Below are 17,205 nucleotides of genomic sequence, written 5' to 3' on the forward strand. Positions count from 1 at the left end.
TTTTTCATTTATTGTGTATGTTATGGTAGTTCCTAGGGGCAATCTGAGAATGGACCCCAACTGTATTCAACCCTGTACAAACAGACTAAAAGACAGTCACTACACAAAAAAGCTTGAAGACAATTGATATCTTGTCAAGATTCTTTTCTCTGCAGATAAGCTATGATTTGCTTTGCTATGCTTCCATCACCTACACTAGTAAGGTGAATGGTTTTCCAGCAGCAGTTCTATCATTCTTGTTGCACCATTCCTGGTTTCCTCTTTTGCTTCACAGGTGGCTACTTTCCTGGACCCTAACTTTACTTTGGATGGTAAAAGAATGAGGCAGTTTTGTTTCAAAGTATTCATTTCTCTACTTTGAAATACATGACATTTAAAAGTATTAATGGCCATATTTTCATAACACTGAGTACTACATTGGACCTGCCCTACTTACACAAGAAAAATGCTAATTTAAGTCAATTCAATTAATTGAAAAAGAACTTCCAGTCAGATGATTTTATTTGAGAAAGAACTATAGAATCAGGTTCTTGGTCAGGGCAGGGAAACTACGGTCCACAAGCCACACCACACAGCTCGGTCCTGCTGTAGCTCTCCAGCTGGGCCCACACCATGTGGCTCCCGGAAGCCACAGCATAGCCCTGCTCTGGCTCCTACATGCTCCAATGAGAGCTGCAGGGGCGGTGCCTGCGGATGGGGCAGCGTGCAGAACTGCCTGGCAGCACCTCTGTATAGGAGCCAGAGAATGGACATGCCACTGCTTCCGGGAACCACTTGAGGTAAGCGCTGCTCAGAGCCTGCACCCCCTGAACCTCTCCCAACGCCCCAGCCCTGATCCCCCTCCCGCTCTCCAAACCCCTCAATCCCAGCCCAGAGCACCCACCTGCACCCCAAGCCTCTCATACCCAGAGCCCACACCCCCAACCCCAATTTTGTGAGCATTCATGGCCTGCCATAAAATTTCTATTTCCCGATGTGGCCCTTGGTGGTTAAATGTTAGTTGCAGATCTCAATCCCCCCCCACCACCTTTATTACAAAATAAGCTATGGGTATTTATAATATGCTAACACCTGACAATCAGTTATTCACACTACATTTTACATAGTATAAGTAAGTCAATCCACTCTAATTTTAGTTGGCTTTTATTTGCTTGCATTTTTGCAATAATAAAAGTGTAAAATGTAAGACCCCAAAGTCTAGCTCTACTGCAATCCCAGGGTATGATTGCAGCACAGAGAGATGTATCTCGGCTAGCTTTAACCTAGCTAGTTCCGGTACCAGAGCATTGAAGCTGCAACAGCGTGGGCTTCAGCACAGGCTGTACAAGCCCATCCAGAACCCTACTCAGGTAGCATGAGCTGAAGCCTGTGTTGCCATGGCTTCACTGCTCTGGTACCCAAACTGGCTTGGGTTTAGACATAAAAGGTCAAAAGTCCTGTACTGGTTTGCAGTTGTAAATGCAGTGAGGCTTTTGCAGAAAAGCTGTTTTACAGTTTGTGCTGTTGGAAGAATCTTGCTACAGTAACAGTGAGAAAATAAACTACATGGACTTCAGCCATACTATTTGCTTGCATTGTCAATAGGAAACCAGAACAGTGTAGAAGAAAGTCTGTGGGCATAATAGGCCCCTATGCATAAACTACAGTCCTTCACATCACCTGGTACTAGTGATCTCTAGCTTTTTTTTTTTTTTTTATTAGGTCTGTATGAACCCTGTGACCAAATATTTTCCTCATCTCTGTACTAAGCTCTCTTGGTGAGGAAGACTTTGTACTGATCAACATAGTCCATCACTAATATGCACTAAAGTTTTTTGCAGCAATTTTCCATTCAGGTTATATGAATGGTATATTAAAGCTATCACTTAATAGACCAGAGGATTGTGTTTTTGTGATGAGCTGAAGCTGAAAAATATTTTCTTTCAAAAATGTGACTACTTCAACTCCTCGAGTGAATATACAAAATGGCAAATGGCTGTATGTTGGAGTTCAGTGTTATAATCCTACTTCAGGGCAGCAGGGCTGTGCTAGTGATAGCCACTTAAGGCCAGGTCCATTTGATCATCATTTGAGGATGAGGTTACTTGGTCGCTGTAGATCTGGCTTAGTGCTAAACTCAGTATTTCCTTCTTTTCTTTGTGAAACCGCAATTCTTGTCCAGCTTTCCTGGCTTCCTCCAGCTCTCTCAAGGCCACTTGTAGCTCTTGGGAAATAATTCCTGGAGATTCTTGCTCCTTCATAATCCAGTCCAGGGCCATATGACTTCTCATCCTTTCATCTAAGGAATACTGGGAATAATAGGAAATTACTTCCTATTACCCAAGAAATTCGCAACAGAAATAAGTTATTAACAAAGAGATTCTCCTTTTAGTCAAACAGGTTCTAGCAGAACTTCCTAGCTTCTGTTCTGAAATTTTAGCCAATATGATATTCCAGAGTATATCAGCAAATTTGTATCTTTCAAACACAACTAGCTAAAAGAAGCTAATGTGATCATAAATCTAATGATGAAAAATGTAACACCCTAATCTTAATTTTAAATTAGAACATTTAATATACTCGTGAATTTTTTAAAACAATCCTTATATTGTTAACATGCCATTCAGATTTTGAAGGAATTCTTGTGCGACCAATATACCATTTTAAATTATATTACATCATTCACTATGAAGACTCTTACAGGTCTCAATCCTGCAAAGATTTATGTGTATGCTATGGGCACTTACTTCTTACTGCCTCCCCCACACCCTCCCAGGTTGAGTGTGGGGGGGGGGGGAGGGGGAGCGAGAGAGAGTGAGTGTGTATGTGAAAAGCTAAACACATAAATAAATATTGGTAGGATTGGTGCCTATGTGTGTAATGACCTACACACAGAGAAGGCTCTGTTCTTGTGAATGCTCTTTTCAGAACAGGGTCTGAAACAGACATACAGACTCTGCACCAAGATCGCATCAACCACCACTAAAATCCAGCCCCATGTGGGATGACACACAGCAACTGTTTAACCGTGCATAACATTGAATAAGCATAATATTTTTAGAAGAGGAAATTAGAACACCTCGGGGCTTGTCTTCACTATCTGGGGGATCAACGCGCAGCGTTTGATCCACCAAGGGCCGATTTAGCAGGTCTAGTGAAGACCCGCTAAATTGATCTCCCATTGATCTCCCATCGACTCTACTGGAACGAGAAGCATAAGGTAACTCAATGGGAGACCCGTTGACCCAGCGCAGTGCAGACGCTGGAATAAGTCGACCTAAGGTGAATAACGTGAATAATGTAGCTAGAGTTGCGTCACTTAGGTAGACTTAGCCCCGTAGTGTAGACCTGCCCTCAGTCATCTGTGAGTCTGGAAGGAATGTTGGTAAGAAGAAAGTATATTTGTGTACCAACACTTTTAAGGTTCTTCATAGCCCAGTTAATATTTGCAAGTACGCTTTTGAAAAGCAACTTTTTTAACAGATGCCTGAAAGTGATTTTTTTCCCCTTTGGACAACATACTCTATAGGGTGCATGCATTATCTTTAAGATGTAAGCATTCAACCTGATATACTTCCATGTATTTTCACAAAAACATGAGATGAGAATAAGAAGTTTAGCCTATAGTTTATTTCAGTAAATTTTCCTGCTTATTTATTTTCCATCTTTGTCAATTGGTAACTAGACAACGAATGGCAACAGATAAATGCCAGGGGCAGAACTCTGTTCAAGAACTTTACTTTTCAAGGGCCAGTTTTGTTTAGAGTCAGTTTCACTTTCTTGGTGCTGCAGGGTTTGGATTTCAGGCACTGCAGGAGAAAGTGTTTTGTTAAAAAACATTTTTAATAAAAAAATTAAAAGCCATGAAAATATTTTTATTTATAGATGTTACAGTATGTACTTGGGGACCAAATGTAAATGGAGCATCCATATAAATTATACTTTTGGACTTAAAATGGGTAAGTGCAAACTTTAAATAATTGAAGAAGAAGAAGAAGAATTAAAACAAAGGAGGCTAATAGTTATGCCTAGCTTTGTTTTCTTTTACCTTAGTTATATCAAAATAGACTGTTGCTTGGTCATCACAAGAGATGATTTAGAAAAGCAATTTCTTCCAACTGTCACCTCTGCACAAATTTGTTTTTGATTCTCTGAATCCCTTGATCTCGGTTCCTGGTTATATAAACCAGTCACAAAGTGGGAGCTAATTGTAATATCTTACCTGACGGGAGCACTTTGTTTCACGTAGGGCTTTAAGGCTTCCATTCCAATGCAGCAACTGAAAGACGATCATCAGCTCCTGCGGAATGAAAGCACATTGAATACTGATGGAAATCTTCAAAAGTGGCACTTTTGCTCTTTTAAGACAAGTATGACACTAAATCTACACTATTTTAAAGAAACAAAATTGACCCTAATCACATTAAAGGGTGTAAGGCATTAATGAAAGGCATATGGACATGCAGCTGGAAGCTAGACATTCCATGGCCCTTTTCAAAGAAAACAGGCAATAACCCCTGTGTGCTGGACAGTATTCCCACTCTCAAAGTATAGGTTTTAGGCTTGATTCTGCCACGTGTTGAGCATCTTTGTTAGGAGTTGTGGCCTCAGCAACTCTCGCCTTTAGTCACAGGTTTGAGGGCACTCAGCGCCCCACAAGAAGCACCCAGTATCTTGAAGTACCAGCCCCTTAAAATCGACAGCATGTGTGAACTATTGTTGAAAGCACAGTAGAATATCTTTGTTTTTCTAGATAGTGACTGCATGGCAAGAAATTTAATAATTTTCTTTGCACTGAGATACTTCTAGTATGCAGGCACCACATAAAACCAAATTTTGTTCAGCATGTGAAATTAACCTAACCCCTTCCCTTACACCAAACTGAAGCAGTATTGTATCAGCACTATAAGACACATATCAGTAATCTGAAAGTTCTTTGAATTCAACAGGGTTACCTTCACATATAAATAGCTACATAACTAGCAATGATACATTTTCTGGTATAGGCAAAAGTAGATCATCACGTCCAAATCTAATAATGGTCTCTAATAAACTTCTGTTGAGGGACACCAGTTTTTAAACAGATGCCTTCCCCAATCAAATTATCACTGATTATTAGGGTAAAATGAAATGGAAACTTTGTAAATTACCAATTTTTTATAGTGAAACAAGAATAGATATTACACCAGTAAAAATAAATGGATTTAAAATTGCAGCTTGGCTTACATGCTTTATCAGGGCAAAAGCTACACTGTGTACATTTGCACTCAATTTGAGTCATTGTCTCAGTATTTACTACATTTGGAGTACTAATGAGAAAAATAGCCTCTCTTAGCTTCCCACATTCCATGCAAAGCGCAGAGAATTTTACTTCTAAATACTGTTTCTTTTACAAAGCTGCTAAATTAGATTCATTAATTTAAAAAACTTTGTTTTGTAAACTTTTCCCAAAAACATAAGGTCAGCTATTTCTTTTAGATTTGTGCATTAGAGAGCATGTTTTACTACTAATTTTATTACCTCAGTTTTACAGATGGAGAAAGTTAGCAGGCATGTTAAATGATCCACTAAAGGCCTCAGAGAGAGTTAGCTCCAGGGTGCATGCAAGGGACTTCTGCAAGATCGATCTGTACTGGTGCCTGGAACATATTTAGCAAACACTCAGACGTGTTTATCATGAGAGAAGACACAGCACTTTTTATTGGCTTTGAGTGCACATCACTAGTGCCCTGCCCATAGTAAACATTAGATTTAGATTGATGGATGAGATAAAGATGTCACTGAAAATCCTGCCTTAACTGGGAGTCCAGCTTTACTTCGATGTCACAGGAAATGATGTACTGGAAATGACTATGTACCAGAAATGTTATGACCTAAACCTTTGCCCTTCAAGGATATGTCCTAATCCTATCCAACTCCTGACCCCTCATGGGAAGGCCCACCTTACCTAGTGAGGAAAACCAAAAGGATTTGATGGATAGGGCAGGACCCCTAAACCAGGGCCTAATGAGTATCCCCACCCCTTAAAAAAAATAATGAAGAAACACAGCTAAATGCAAGAAAAAGGGCAAAATATAAAAGGAAGAGAGTGAGGTTTAAAAATTTGTGACGAGACCTGTTAAAAGGGAAATCAAGGATCTTTTAAAAAGACATGTTAAAATTTAAATGTTAACCAAAAACACCCCAATATTTTTTCTCACATGAATAATTTGAAAAGGGCCTAACCACGCCTCTAGTACTAGACCCAAAACCCTCCTTTGCTAGAGAGGATGTAGTATGTGGCCTCAAACCGTAAACCAGAGGCCGGTAAATAGCACCAACTCCTTGGAAATGAGAGAGAACTGCAACTAAAAGTATGAGAAAAGCTAAAATGCAAAAAGGGAGGTTTTTAAAAGCCTTGCAAAGAGATAGATAGTTTTAAGGAAAAAGGGACATTTGTAAACACAAGTGTTAGCTAAAAGCACTGCATGTTTTCTCACGTGCATAACTGAAGAGAAATTTGTGAAAGCTGTAGGTATTTATAATGATACTTTACAATAATCTGTTATGTGATATTATTACATGTTTGTTGTTAAAAAGCAAATATTAAGATTTTTATTTAAAGAATTGTTGATAACCTTCTATAAGTACTAAAAGAGAGGGAGAAAATACAAATGGGAATTCAGAAGAACTGAGCCTTTACAGATTCTGAATCCCTGTAGATATTCACATTGTTATTGCAAAAGGACTGTCAATACCTTTGAAAAGTCAGTTCATCCCATCTGAACCCTCTTTTCTCAATTGTTGATCTTAATACATGCACTAAATCATTCCATTTCTCTTGATTTTTTTTTAAATTTGAATTGGTATCCTTCGCTCATCCATCAACCCAAATCTGAAGTTTACTATCAGCAGAGTACAGCTCAGCCAACCTGCTTGGGCTGCTCAAAATAATCTAGTTCAAAATTCACATCTCTCAGTAATAGTGAGATTGTGCCACCTCATTTGCATAGCCATTTCCTCTGTCCACTAATTTGATTCTGATCTTTACATTGTGTATGTATTTGCTTGCCCCAGTTAGACAAATCTGAATGTTCACAGGAGGAGTGCTTGAGCTAGTCTCAATTCATAAACATTGTCATTTAAAAAAAAATCCCAAACCTAAATTATAGTCACTTTGTGATTCACATGCACACCTTAGTCTATTTTTCTTCAGAAGCAAATACCTCATTCAATGAGAATTTGAAAAATAGGTGGGTCATATTTAAAAACCTCATCCCAGTTTAGAGAACTCTATGAAAGAAACATGTTTATGGGATGAGGTTTTTAAATATGTCTTGGCTATTTAGAATGATATAAACAAACACACCTACCTGGAGATTGTATTAGTTCTACAATATATTAAATGCTCGCAGGCACAAATCAGGGGCAACATCGCTCTGACTGAATTATAACCTTGAAAAGACTAGCTGACAAAGTACAAGACATAATCACCATTCCCCCCAATTACCAGGCATTAAAACAGGAATATTCTTCCCTGTATACATTACTTTACACAGCATTTAGCTATTCATGGTAAAATCAAATTTAATGTGCAGTGCTGGACTTCAGACTTCCCTGTAAGTGATAAAGCAGTAGAACACTTGCATTGTCTTTAGGATATAGCTAATCAGTATAAGAGTGCATATGTGCAAATAGAGAACATTACTGTTAATTGAAAGGCTGATTATTGCAGAGGCCTATCAGATTTTTGGTTAGTTCCCATGGTATATTCTCCAATAATGCAGATTAAGACAACTGCCACTTTTAATTAGGGACTAGAACAAAGTCATTTTTAAAAAAAATTCAGCTGGATAATTTCGGTCAGCATTTATCAAGTGCTGAATATGAATATAGCACTATGGAGGATATGAACAGGGAAATCAGAAGATGCACACACCAAAGATCTGGATGGAAGGAGGTTGGCAGCCGAGGAGCAGGGAAGAAGAGAGGTGGGCCACTTCTAGAATAGCCATGATCACATGATGTTGCCATTGTATGATAATTGGTATTTGTTTTATGGCTTTTAGTCACTCAAATTAGAAGTGTGATATTAATTTAACTTTCCCCATTGTAGCCATGCAGTCCTGAGCCCTCATCTGAAATGCAACTACTTTTATTTGACACACAAAGACTTACAAATGAGTTGAGCTTTTAAAAAAGTATTTTCCCAACATATATTCAAACAACAATCAAATATTAAGTTTAATGCTGGATAAACCTGTTAAGTGGTGAAGTCCTGTTAGTTAGTGCATGATTATTGCATGTTCCCTATGTAGTGGTATTTTGTGAAGCCTATTTTAACATGTGTCAAGTCATGTGAGTCTACCACCAAGTACTAATGTCAAGAGGAAGAAGTGGGCCTTTTATGTTTAAGATATTTATCAATCCAACCTGATGATCTTTAATAGGGTGTGATGTACCTTGGTAACAACCAAGATCTGTGATATCCAGTTGTTACCAAGGTACATCACACCCTATTAAAGATCATCATAGTTTGAGGTGGTCTATACAGCTGTTTCCTGCTTGGAGAGATTCGTACTTTACTACGTCCACTTCATTCTACAGCAACCATAATTCTTTCTGATCAAAGCTCTTTTTCAGGTTCAGCTGCTCTATGCGTCTTTACAGAAGACATAACACCTTCCTTTTTTAGGTACCATGAGCTGGATGAAGTAAAGACATACAGCATTTCCATGAAGAAAAACAAATAACCAAGCCTGAAGAGATGCTGCTCCAAAACAGAGAAAGCAGAGAACAAGGCAACGGGCCAGGTGGACAGAGGGTCTGACAGTTCCCTCTTGACATCAGCCAGCCTACCCAACACACTGTCTTCAGACTTAACTATTCAAAAGTGAATAAATCAGGAAGCACAATTTTATATTCTTGTACCTGAAATTCTAACATAGTTTTCCCCATGTTTGACTCCAACATATAATGATAGGCCCCGATACTTGTGCTTGGGTCATCCGCATCACTTAAAGTACCCTTGGGAAGGAAACAAGAAAGAGATTAGTACTGGGATGTTTGGTTATACATATTCTAAGTTTTAATAATTTATGAAAAAAATTCCAGTGCTGAAAACTTGAACCATCTGTCATGCCCCTCCTTCCCTTTCCTGATAAACCATTTGGAAGTGCAGATCAGTGAATCACAGCTACATTGACATGATCCTTTGTGATGCCAACCCTTTCCAGCACCATGTGGGAATTCTGAAAGTGCTGTGACAGTTTATTTCTAGTTTATTTTAGTTTATTTCTAGTTAAATATTGATCTTCCTAACAGGAAACCTTGTGCATCCTTAGGAGATTTGCCAGTCTTCCTGGAGTGATGCTGAATGAGGACTCCAACTATCATATCATCACTTGGAGTGGGGATACAGGGGGGAAAAAAGACTAACTAGAGATGATTGAACCTCTAAAGGCTTGTGTTTGTATTAGCATCCAGAAGCTTAGGTGTTTGTTTGATGTGCTGAGCTGTGCTCATCCACAGACCCCACGCCCTTTTGTAGTTCCAATCATACTTCTAGTGACATGTCTGGGAGCCATTCCTACACAAAATAGGCTTGATTTTGGGTAGAAGCCCTGTGACCGGCTCCAGATTAAAAGAGAGCACACTGGAGGGGTTGAGTAGTAGGATGCTGAGTCTCGGGCCCCCCCCCCCTCACCAAAAAACCTGCCACTCATGAAAATAAGTGTGTGATGGGAGAAAGGGCTAATTTGGGACTTCCAGTATCTCCCCGAAAGAGATGAAGGTCATATATTTGACCATTTCAGAACATTCATTGACTGATTCCCACTCAGTCAGTGCCTGCTTAGCTTCATTCAACTTTAGAATTCCTACTCCCGTGTTATGCCTACCATCTACATTCCCAGAGTAGATGATAGTCTTATTTATTTTTCTTAAAGTGCATTTTGTTCAGACCTGTCCAACTACACTCACTGATTTCAAGGACATCAAGATGCTATCTATCAATTTATTTAATTATCTGAGCAGTTTTAGTAGTTTCCTACATGGTTCTCATATTCCAAAATCCATTTTTCATTACTGATTTGTCCGTAAGCATGGGACTTTTCAGGATGTGGGCTTCCTTATGTGTTTGACCAATGCTCCAATATTCTTCACAGGAAGCTGATCTCTTGTTTGAGTCTGCTGCCTACCAGTATAGGTCCTGGTGTTTGTTTCTGTAGCATGTTTGTTTTATGTGATGAGATTACAAGTCCCACACTCAACCTTAGGTCCATGTCTCATTTATTATTCAGAGCTGTCCACAGGTGGAGATTTCCCCATCCATCACACAGGGGATGTGCTTAGTAGCTTCTGATGCCCCATATTCAGCCAAAAAGATGAAGCACATCTGATTGATCTGGACATGATGGCAAAGTGAGGATAGATGAATTTTAAGTGGTAGGCTGCAACTTTTATTGCACAGGGGAGGGGCATTACCCACCCATCCTCCATATTCCTTTATACCTGGCATTCTAGTGCAGTGGTTACCAAATAACCCATAACTCAGGGTAGGTTCCCCTGAGCCTACCTCTGGGACTCAACTTGCTTTGAGTCCTTCTCCCTCCCTCCTGTAAAGGGGACAAAAGATTCACAAGGGGAGAGGGGACATGAGCCTGTGAGAGTCACAAGGTTTCATCCTATCAGATAAGCCCATGACCTGTCAGCAAAATCTCAGGTCTTTTATCTTTGGGAACCATTCATTGTATCATTTTAATCACACTGGAAACCAGCTTCAGGGCTAGCCCGTGACTAGCTTGATCACACTCCCCACAACCAAACCACCTGTTATCACAGCTGCTGCCCCTATCCATTCTTACAGATTCAGGCCAATAGAAACAGATGTATCTATGTGTGACACTCTGTACTTCAAAATAGCACCTTATAACCCCCATATTCACCACTGTGATAGGATTATGATATATTTTGTATGAAGTATGCCTTGTGAGGTATCATTTTAAAAGTCTTGATCTGTTGAACATTAATAGCCTGTTGGATTGTTTGTGAAGTTAGGAAGTATTGCTCTACGTGCTACTGAAAGATGTTGTGAGGTTGGGAATGCCCACAGCCAGCCTTTCAGTTGCAACAAAGGAGGGCCCAGACGGTGTTAATGACTCATCAAGAAAATAATCTATTATCCCAGAAGCTCCTTAGAGAAGAGACATACGCAATGGAGACTGCTTCACCAATGGCGGCTGACTGACCTCACCTCACAGCAAGGATCTTTCTAGCAGCTGGAAGAAAGTATAAAAGAGGGAAAGTGACATCATCACTTGGCCTCTTCCCCCACCCCATCTCAACACCCTGGAAGCATGTCTGGAAGACTATAAGACTGGCCAGCCTTACATAGCTCATGGAGTTTGCGACACAGGAAGGGCATTGTCATGAGTGGCCCATACTGACACACCACAGTCAAGGGCAGGCATGTGGGAGGAACCCTGCTGGATTAATTGCAGAAAGGAAATTAAGCCCATTCCATTTTAACTGCAGTTGATCCTGAATGCCAAGAAATTATTTTTATTTGCGTTCTTTGTACCCCAGGAGGTGGTCGGATTATGTGACCTGGCCAGAAGGCCAAGCCAGAGAAGAGCCACTGAGGCCGACTTGTAGCCTGCAGGGGCACTGGGAGCTGAAGAAAATGGCGACACTGCTCCTGGACATCAGTGGGCACTCGAAGAAGAAAGTGCAACCCACCACACCCTCATCAAATGTCCCCCTTTGCTTCCCCCTCCTGTTCAGGCAGCTGAGTGGCCACTTTCTGCCCTTGGCAATGGATGTGTTACTTGGACTGGCTTCAAAGGGCCCTCAGTGACTTACTGGAATTTTGAGATGGGGCTTGGCTTTTGATTGGAATGGAAATTTCCAATAAATAAAAAAATAGGAGTTAACTCTCCAAATCACTTCTGAATTAATCTGAGAGTCAGTGGTAGTTCAGAAATACATAGTGTTTCATGTTGATGCCTCTTGCCCTCTACCCGCTCGCTCTTCACTGTCTCAGTGATCTGTTGATATGAAACTACCTCCTGTCCCCAGTCTTTTCCTGGCTCTGTAGGACTGCTGCCCATTCATCAAGGTTTACTTATTTGAGATGATCCACCAAAAATGTCAGTTAAATTAGTCCAGTCTACCTGCAGGCATTTATGAAAGACTTATCACCCTGGTACCTATGTGCTGACTGTTCAGACCTGGAGTCCCATATACTATCTCTATGATAATGAGGGCATATTGATGGACCTATAGTGACACGAGTCATAATTAAGCAAATACTTTTTCAATGGACCCCTGGAGTAGCATGAAGTAGCTAGGAAAGGAAGTGGATAAATTCCCCATAAATTTGAATTTGTTTATTTTTTTCTTTTTGGAAACCTAAAAAAGGAGCATCTGAGTGAACTACTTTTGATAAATTCCCTCTCATAACTCTAGGTGTTCAGTGGCAGCTGTGCAGAGTTGAACCGATCCCTACACAAGGTAGTTCCTCTAACTGAAATGTCAGCAAATGTATAGCTTTTGAATGCTGTAACATTAACACACTGCAGCTGAAATATTTATGCTGGCTTTTAAATATCCCTGAGGAAATCCACCCTGAAGTCTGCAAAGTGTATACCCTTTTACCTTCAAAATTTCCATAAAAAATGATGAATTACCTTAAATTGAACCTCTCTTTAAATTTCATGTATAAATAAATCATGCCCCATTTTTCCAAACTGACATGGATTTTTGTTCCTCCAAAGTGTATGAGAGTCAACATACTGGGAAAGAAAGCTCTCCTTTCATCCACAGACCAGATATAGGCCAGGCCTCCTTACATTGCTCTATCAGTTCACCTAAATTATAGCAACTCCTCTTCCCTTTTCCCGGTCCATCCCGTAAAGGAGAATGAGATTTTCAGCTGAAAAGGGGAAAACTAATGTGCCTCACTAGAAGCTGTTAACAGTGTTTCTAAACTATTTTAAATCCACTCCACATTTGTTATCAGAAGCTTCTTCTGAAAAGATGGGAAGAATTCAACGAACCCTTCGTCAATCCAGGACATAAGCCTATCAGTGAGCCTGCACTTTCATTTAAAAAAAATTGCTACATCCTACATTGATTTTAGACACAATGCTGAACTAGAAATTGAGTCTTGTTTGTTTGTTTTGTTTTTTAATTATAACCCCAAAGTCTGTTTGGCCAATCTTTACCATGACAATAGTTGGAAAAACCCAGACCCTAGTGATGTCAGTCGGGGACAAGTAGAAGTGATAGGCCAGAGTTAATGGGAGTTAGCATGGGTATCGAGAGAAATTGTTCCTTGAAACTATTTAGGAAAGTTTACAAAGGAATTATGTTTTCCCGCTCATGTTTACTTACGTATGGTAATTTACGAAAAAAAAAACAGATTTGGTTGATCTTTTCAAAGCAATGCAGGAAATTTAGCCATACACTTTCCATTAATTGAGAGGACAGTGCAAGATGGTCCTCAAACACTGTTTCAAAATATCTAAAGTATTCATTACAACTATTAGGACTCACTCCTTGAAGGTGCTGAGAACAGTCAACTTCCATTAACTCAATAGTGTGGGAGGGGATACTGAAGCTTAGCTCATCCGTTACTTGTTCCATGGACATTTTCCAGGTATAAACTAATTTTACATTTATATCAGCCTTATATAAATGTAGATGGGTTTTATTTATATCAGCTTATAATATTTTATATTTAGCTATATATATGAATCATTCATATAAGCTATGTATATAATATGTGTTAGACATTTGTTAAACTTCACCCAATATTGAAATGCACCCATCTCTGGCTGGTAGAAAATGATAGCTGAAAACAGTGCACAACATAAAAATATTCCCAATTTTCATACTTTACATTAGATAATTAAAAATGAAACTATAACATCCCCCCACACACACACACACTTGGGAAGAAGGAAAATACAGACCTTGGGCCAGATCCTCAGTTACCATACATCAGCACACCTCCATTGATGTGCAGCAGCAGAGCCGCAGTGATATCACCTAAATATCTGTCTGCTTGCTCTTAGAATATGAGCTCTCTGGGGCAGGATCCATGTCTCCCCTCTGTGTTTGTGCAGTGCTTAGCACAACTGGGCCCTGATCTAGACTGGGGCCTCCAGGGCAGTACAATTAAATAAATATTAAATAATAACCACCTTGAAAGACATTTAGTCTTTGGTTATCAGATTAGGTTTTTTATTCCAAACTTTAACTTAACAGCACACAGTTGATTTTCACTTGATGTCCTGCACAATGGACAGCAATGCAGATGTCGGGGGTCTTTTCCCTCTATTGTGGTTGATTCAGTTTTGGTATTTAATGTCAAAGGTTCCTTCCCTCACTCATTTCCCTACCAGAGTAACTATAATGTTAAGGAATAAACCACTGAAATAGAGATACATTGAAATAAATTAAGGATCTGGAACTACAGTCCCCTACAGATTACATAAGCAAATTAAACTCCCTGCGTTCCAGAGCCTGTATCTGATTTTTAAGTGTTTACTAAAGAGTTAACAGATTATCAATGAAGACAGAGTTATGTAGGATCTAATATTAATTCCATTGAAGTAGTTTCCTCAATTAGCTACAATTTTATATCAACATTGCTGACAACAACTCAAGAAACATAGTTTGGTACTTACACTGGTTGAGGAAACAGCTTCTTGAACACTTTCCATAATGAATTCCTTTGTGATCTTGCGACAGGGCAATTCATTGAACAGAGAGTTGATCAGAGCCACTTTTGCAGCATCTCGTCTTGCCTCTGCTCTGCTTAAGCAGCACTGAAATTGCACATTAATACAGAGCGAGTTACAGACCTCAGGAAAACTACTCTAGTTCACCTTAGGCCTATTTTTGTCTTTATTAATACAACAGAAAGTCCTTTCAAAGCCCAAATGAAAATTATATTTCTACACAAACATTGGCCAACGTGCTTTTATCAGTAAAGCTGGCTGACTTCTCACACAAAAATATTTTTCACTGAAAAATTGCCTTTTCTCCAAAATGAAACTTTTTACTTACTTACTAAACTTACTAAATTGTCAACATTATCAAAAATTTCTAATTTTTGCAAACTTCTGTGATATTTTTACTGAATTTTTATTGAAATAATTTTTGAAGTCTATACATTTTTTCATTGACTGCAAACCCTATTTTCACTAAAAGAAAAGGAGTACTTGTGGCACCTTAGAGACTAACCAATTTATTTGAGCATGAGCTTTCGTGAGCTACAGCTCACTTCATCGGATGCATACCGCGGAAACTGCAGCAGACTTTATATATACACAGAGAATATGAAACAATACCTCCTCCCACCCCACTGTCCTGCTGGTAATAGTTTATCTAAAGTGATCATCAGGTTGGGCCATTTCCAGCACAAATCCAGGTTTTCTCACCCTCCACCCCCCCACACAAATTCACTCTCCTGCTGGTGATAGCCCATCCAAAGTGACAACACTTTACACAATGTGTGTGTGGGGGTGGAGGGTGAGAAAACCTGGATTTGTGCTGGAAATGGCCCAACCTGATGATCACTTTAGATAAGCTATTACCAGCAGGACAGTGGGGTGGGAGGAGGTATTGTTTCATATTCTCTGTGTATATATAAAGTCTGCTGCAGTTTCCACGGTATGCACCCGATGAGTGAGCTGTAGCTCACGAAAGCTCATGCTCAAATAAATTGGTTAGTCTCTAAGGTGCCACAAGTACTCCTTTTCTTTTTGCGAATACAGACTAACAAGGCTGTTACTCTGAAACCTATTTTTACTGAAAACCAAGTTTCTGGTAAATAAAAAATAAAAACTTTCAAAAAAATAGAAACATGGGTAAAAATTAACAGAGACATTCATGAAAAATAGAGCCAATTTAAACAAAGACATGAGAAAAGACCCTGAATTTCTTGGTGAAATTGTTTTCCCATTTTTTGACCAGCTCTGCTAATCAGTATTATCCAAACATTCTATGGATGCAGTTTTTCAAAGGAGCCTGAGAGCAAGGCTCCCACTTCCATTGACTTTCCCTTCATTAGACACCTTTAAAAATCCAAGCTCATATTAATTTCCTCTATTCTAATCATAGTGTGAGAAAATCTTATTAGCACTTTCAAGCACCGTGCTTGCTATCCCACCAACAGAACATTGTAAACAGAAATTAATACAGAAGGAACCTCTTCAGTTTATTCATTTATCACATACTGGGAGTTCTGCTGAAGTGCATCTCATACAGGCAACGTGGATAGAAGGTGATAATTTTTAGATATGATGTCAGGAATTAGACACCTTCATTTTTTACCCTGCATATGACCCACTAGCTACTCTTTAGCGATTGCCCATTTACAGCAACACACACATTTAAATGATTCTTCCATCAGCTTTCCTCAGATCCTGAGTTATTTAAAGCCTGATCCAAAGCCCACTGAAGTCAGTGGCAGTCTTTCCATTTACTTTAATTGGCTGTGGATGAACCCCTTGGTACAGATGTGCTCTTTTACCAGTGGGAGACTTGGGCACCTATGAACAAGATGATTTTTTCTGTCCTCTCTATAAGCAAGGAAAATGCAGGTATATTCACCAAAAACAAGTACTTGTGATGTTTCAAAAGCTTATCTTTTCAAGTGATTAAACTTAATGTTTAGAGCCAAAGAAAACCATTTTGCTTTCTTTTTACAAACGTTCCATTCTTAGCCCATCTGTTTAAAGAATGAGTTTTCTAAAAGGAAAATCATTTTAATTCCCCTTTTATAGCTTAATTTTTACTCACTAAATTTAATATTTTGAACATGCCTCAAGAAGCCTAACCCCACAGCTACTCATGATATGTAAAATACTTGACCCTTCTGTGAGCAATTCCATGCACCTTTTGTATCCATTTAGAGTTGTCTAGATCAACACATTTTACTACTCTATGGTTTTCCTTCATTAGTTTTAAATATTCTCTTGTAGGTTGCATGTAAGTATCTCTGCTTTCTAAAATTCAGAGAACAAAACTCAGACTTGTATGTTTTTAATAATAAACTTTATAATAAAAACCAATCCAAATAATTTAGATGTAAACCATCTTTGTGAAGCTGAAACCCAGTGAAAATGACAGATAAAAGAAACTTAGTTTTTAAGTAAGGCCAGCAAAGTAGCAGATCAAAGAAGATGCATACATTTATAAGAAAATGGTAAGCCTTTAGAGATCAAGAGATCTACC

At 39.1% G+C, this 17,205-nt stretch overlaps 1 protein-coding gene across 1 annotated transcript in view; it reads right to left on the bottom strand.

Moving 5' to 3' along the window:
- Nucleotides 1-2,027: 2,027 nt before the first annotated feature.
- LIX1 (limb and CNS expressed 1) overlaps nt 2,028-17,205 on the bottom strand; it is a 40,114-nt gene continuing 24,936 nt past the window's right edge. The window contains exons 3-6 of the mRNA XM_077816334.1: nt 14,652-14,792; nt 8,890-8,985; nt 4,202-4,279; nt 2,028-2,312 (exon numbers count right to left, since the gene is read on the bottom strand). Of these exons, the coding sequence (XP_077672460.1) occupies nt 2,028-2,312; nt 4,202-4,279; nt 8,890-8,985; nt 14,652-14,792 (600 nt within the window). The remainder of the gene's footprint in view (nt 2,313-4,201; nt 4,280-8,889; nt 8,986-14,651; nt 14,793-17,205) is intronic.

Source organism: Eretmochelys imbricata, chromosome 5 (assembly GCF_965152235.1).
Source record: "Eretmochelys imbricata isolate rEreImb1 chromosome 5, rEreImb1.hap1, whole genome shotgun sequence".
Classification (NCBI taxonomy): Eukaryota; Metazoa; Chordata; order Testudines; family Cheloniidae; genus Eretmochelys; species Eretmochelys imbricata.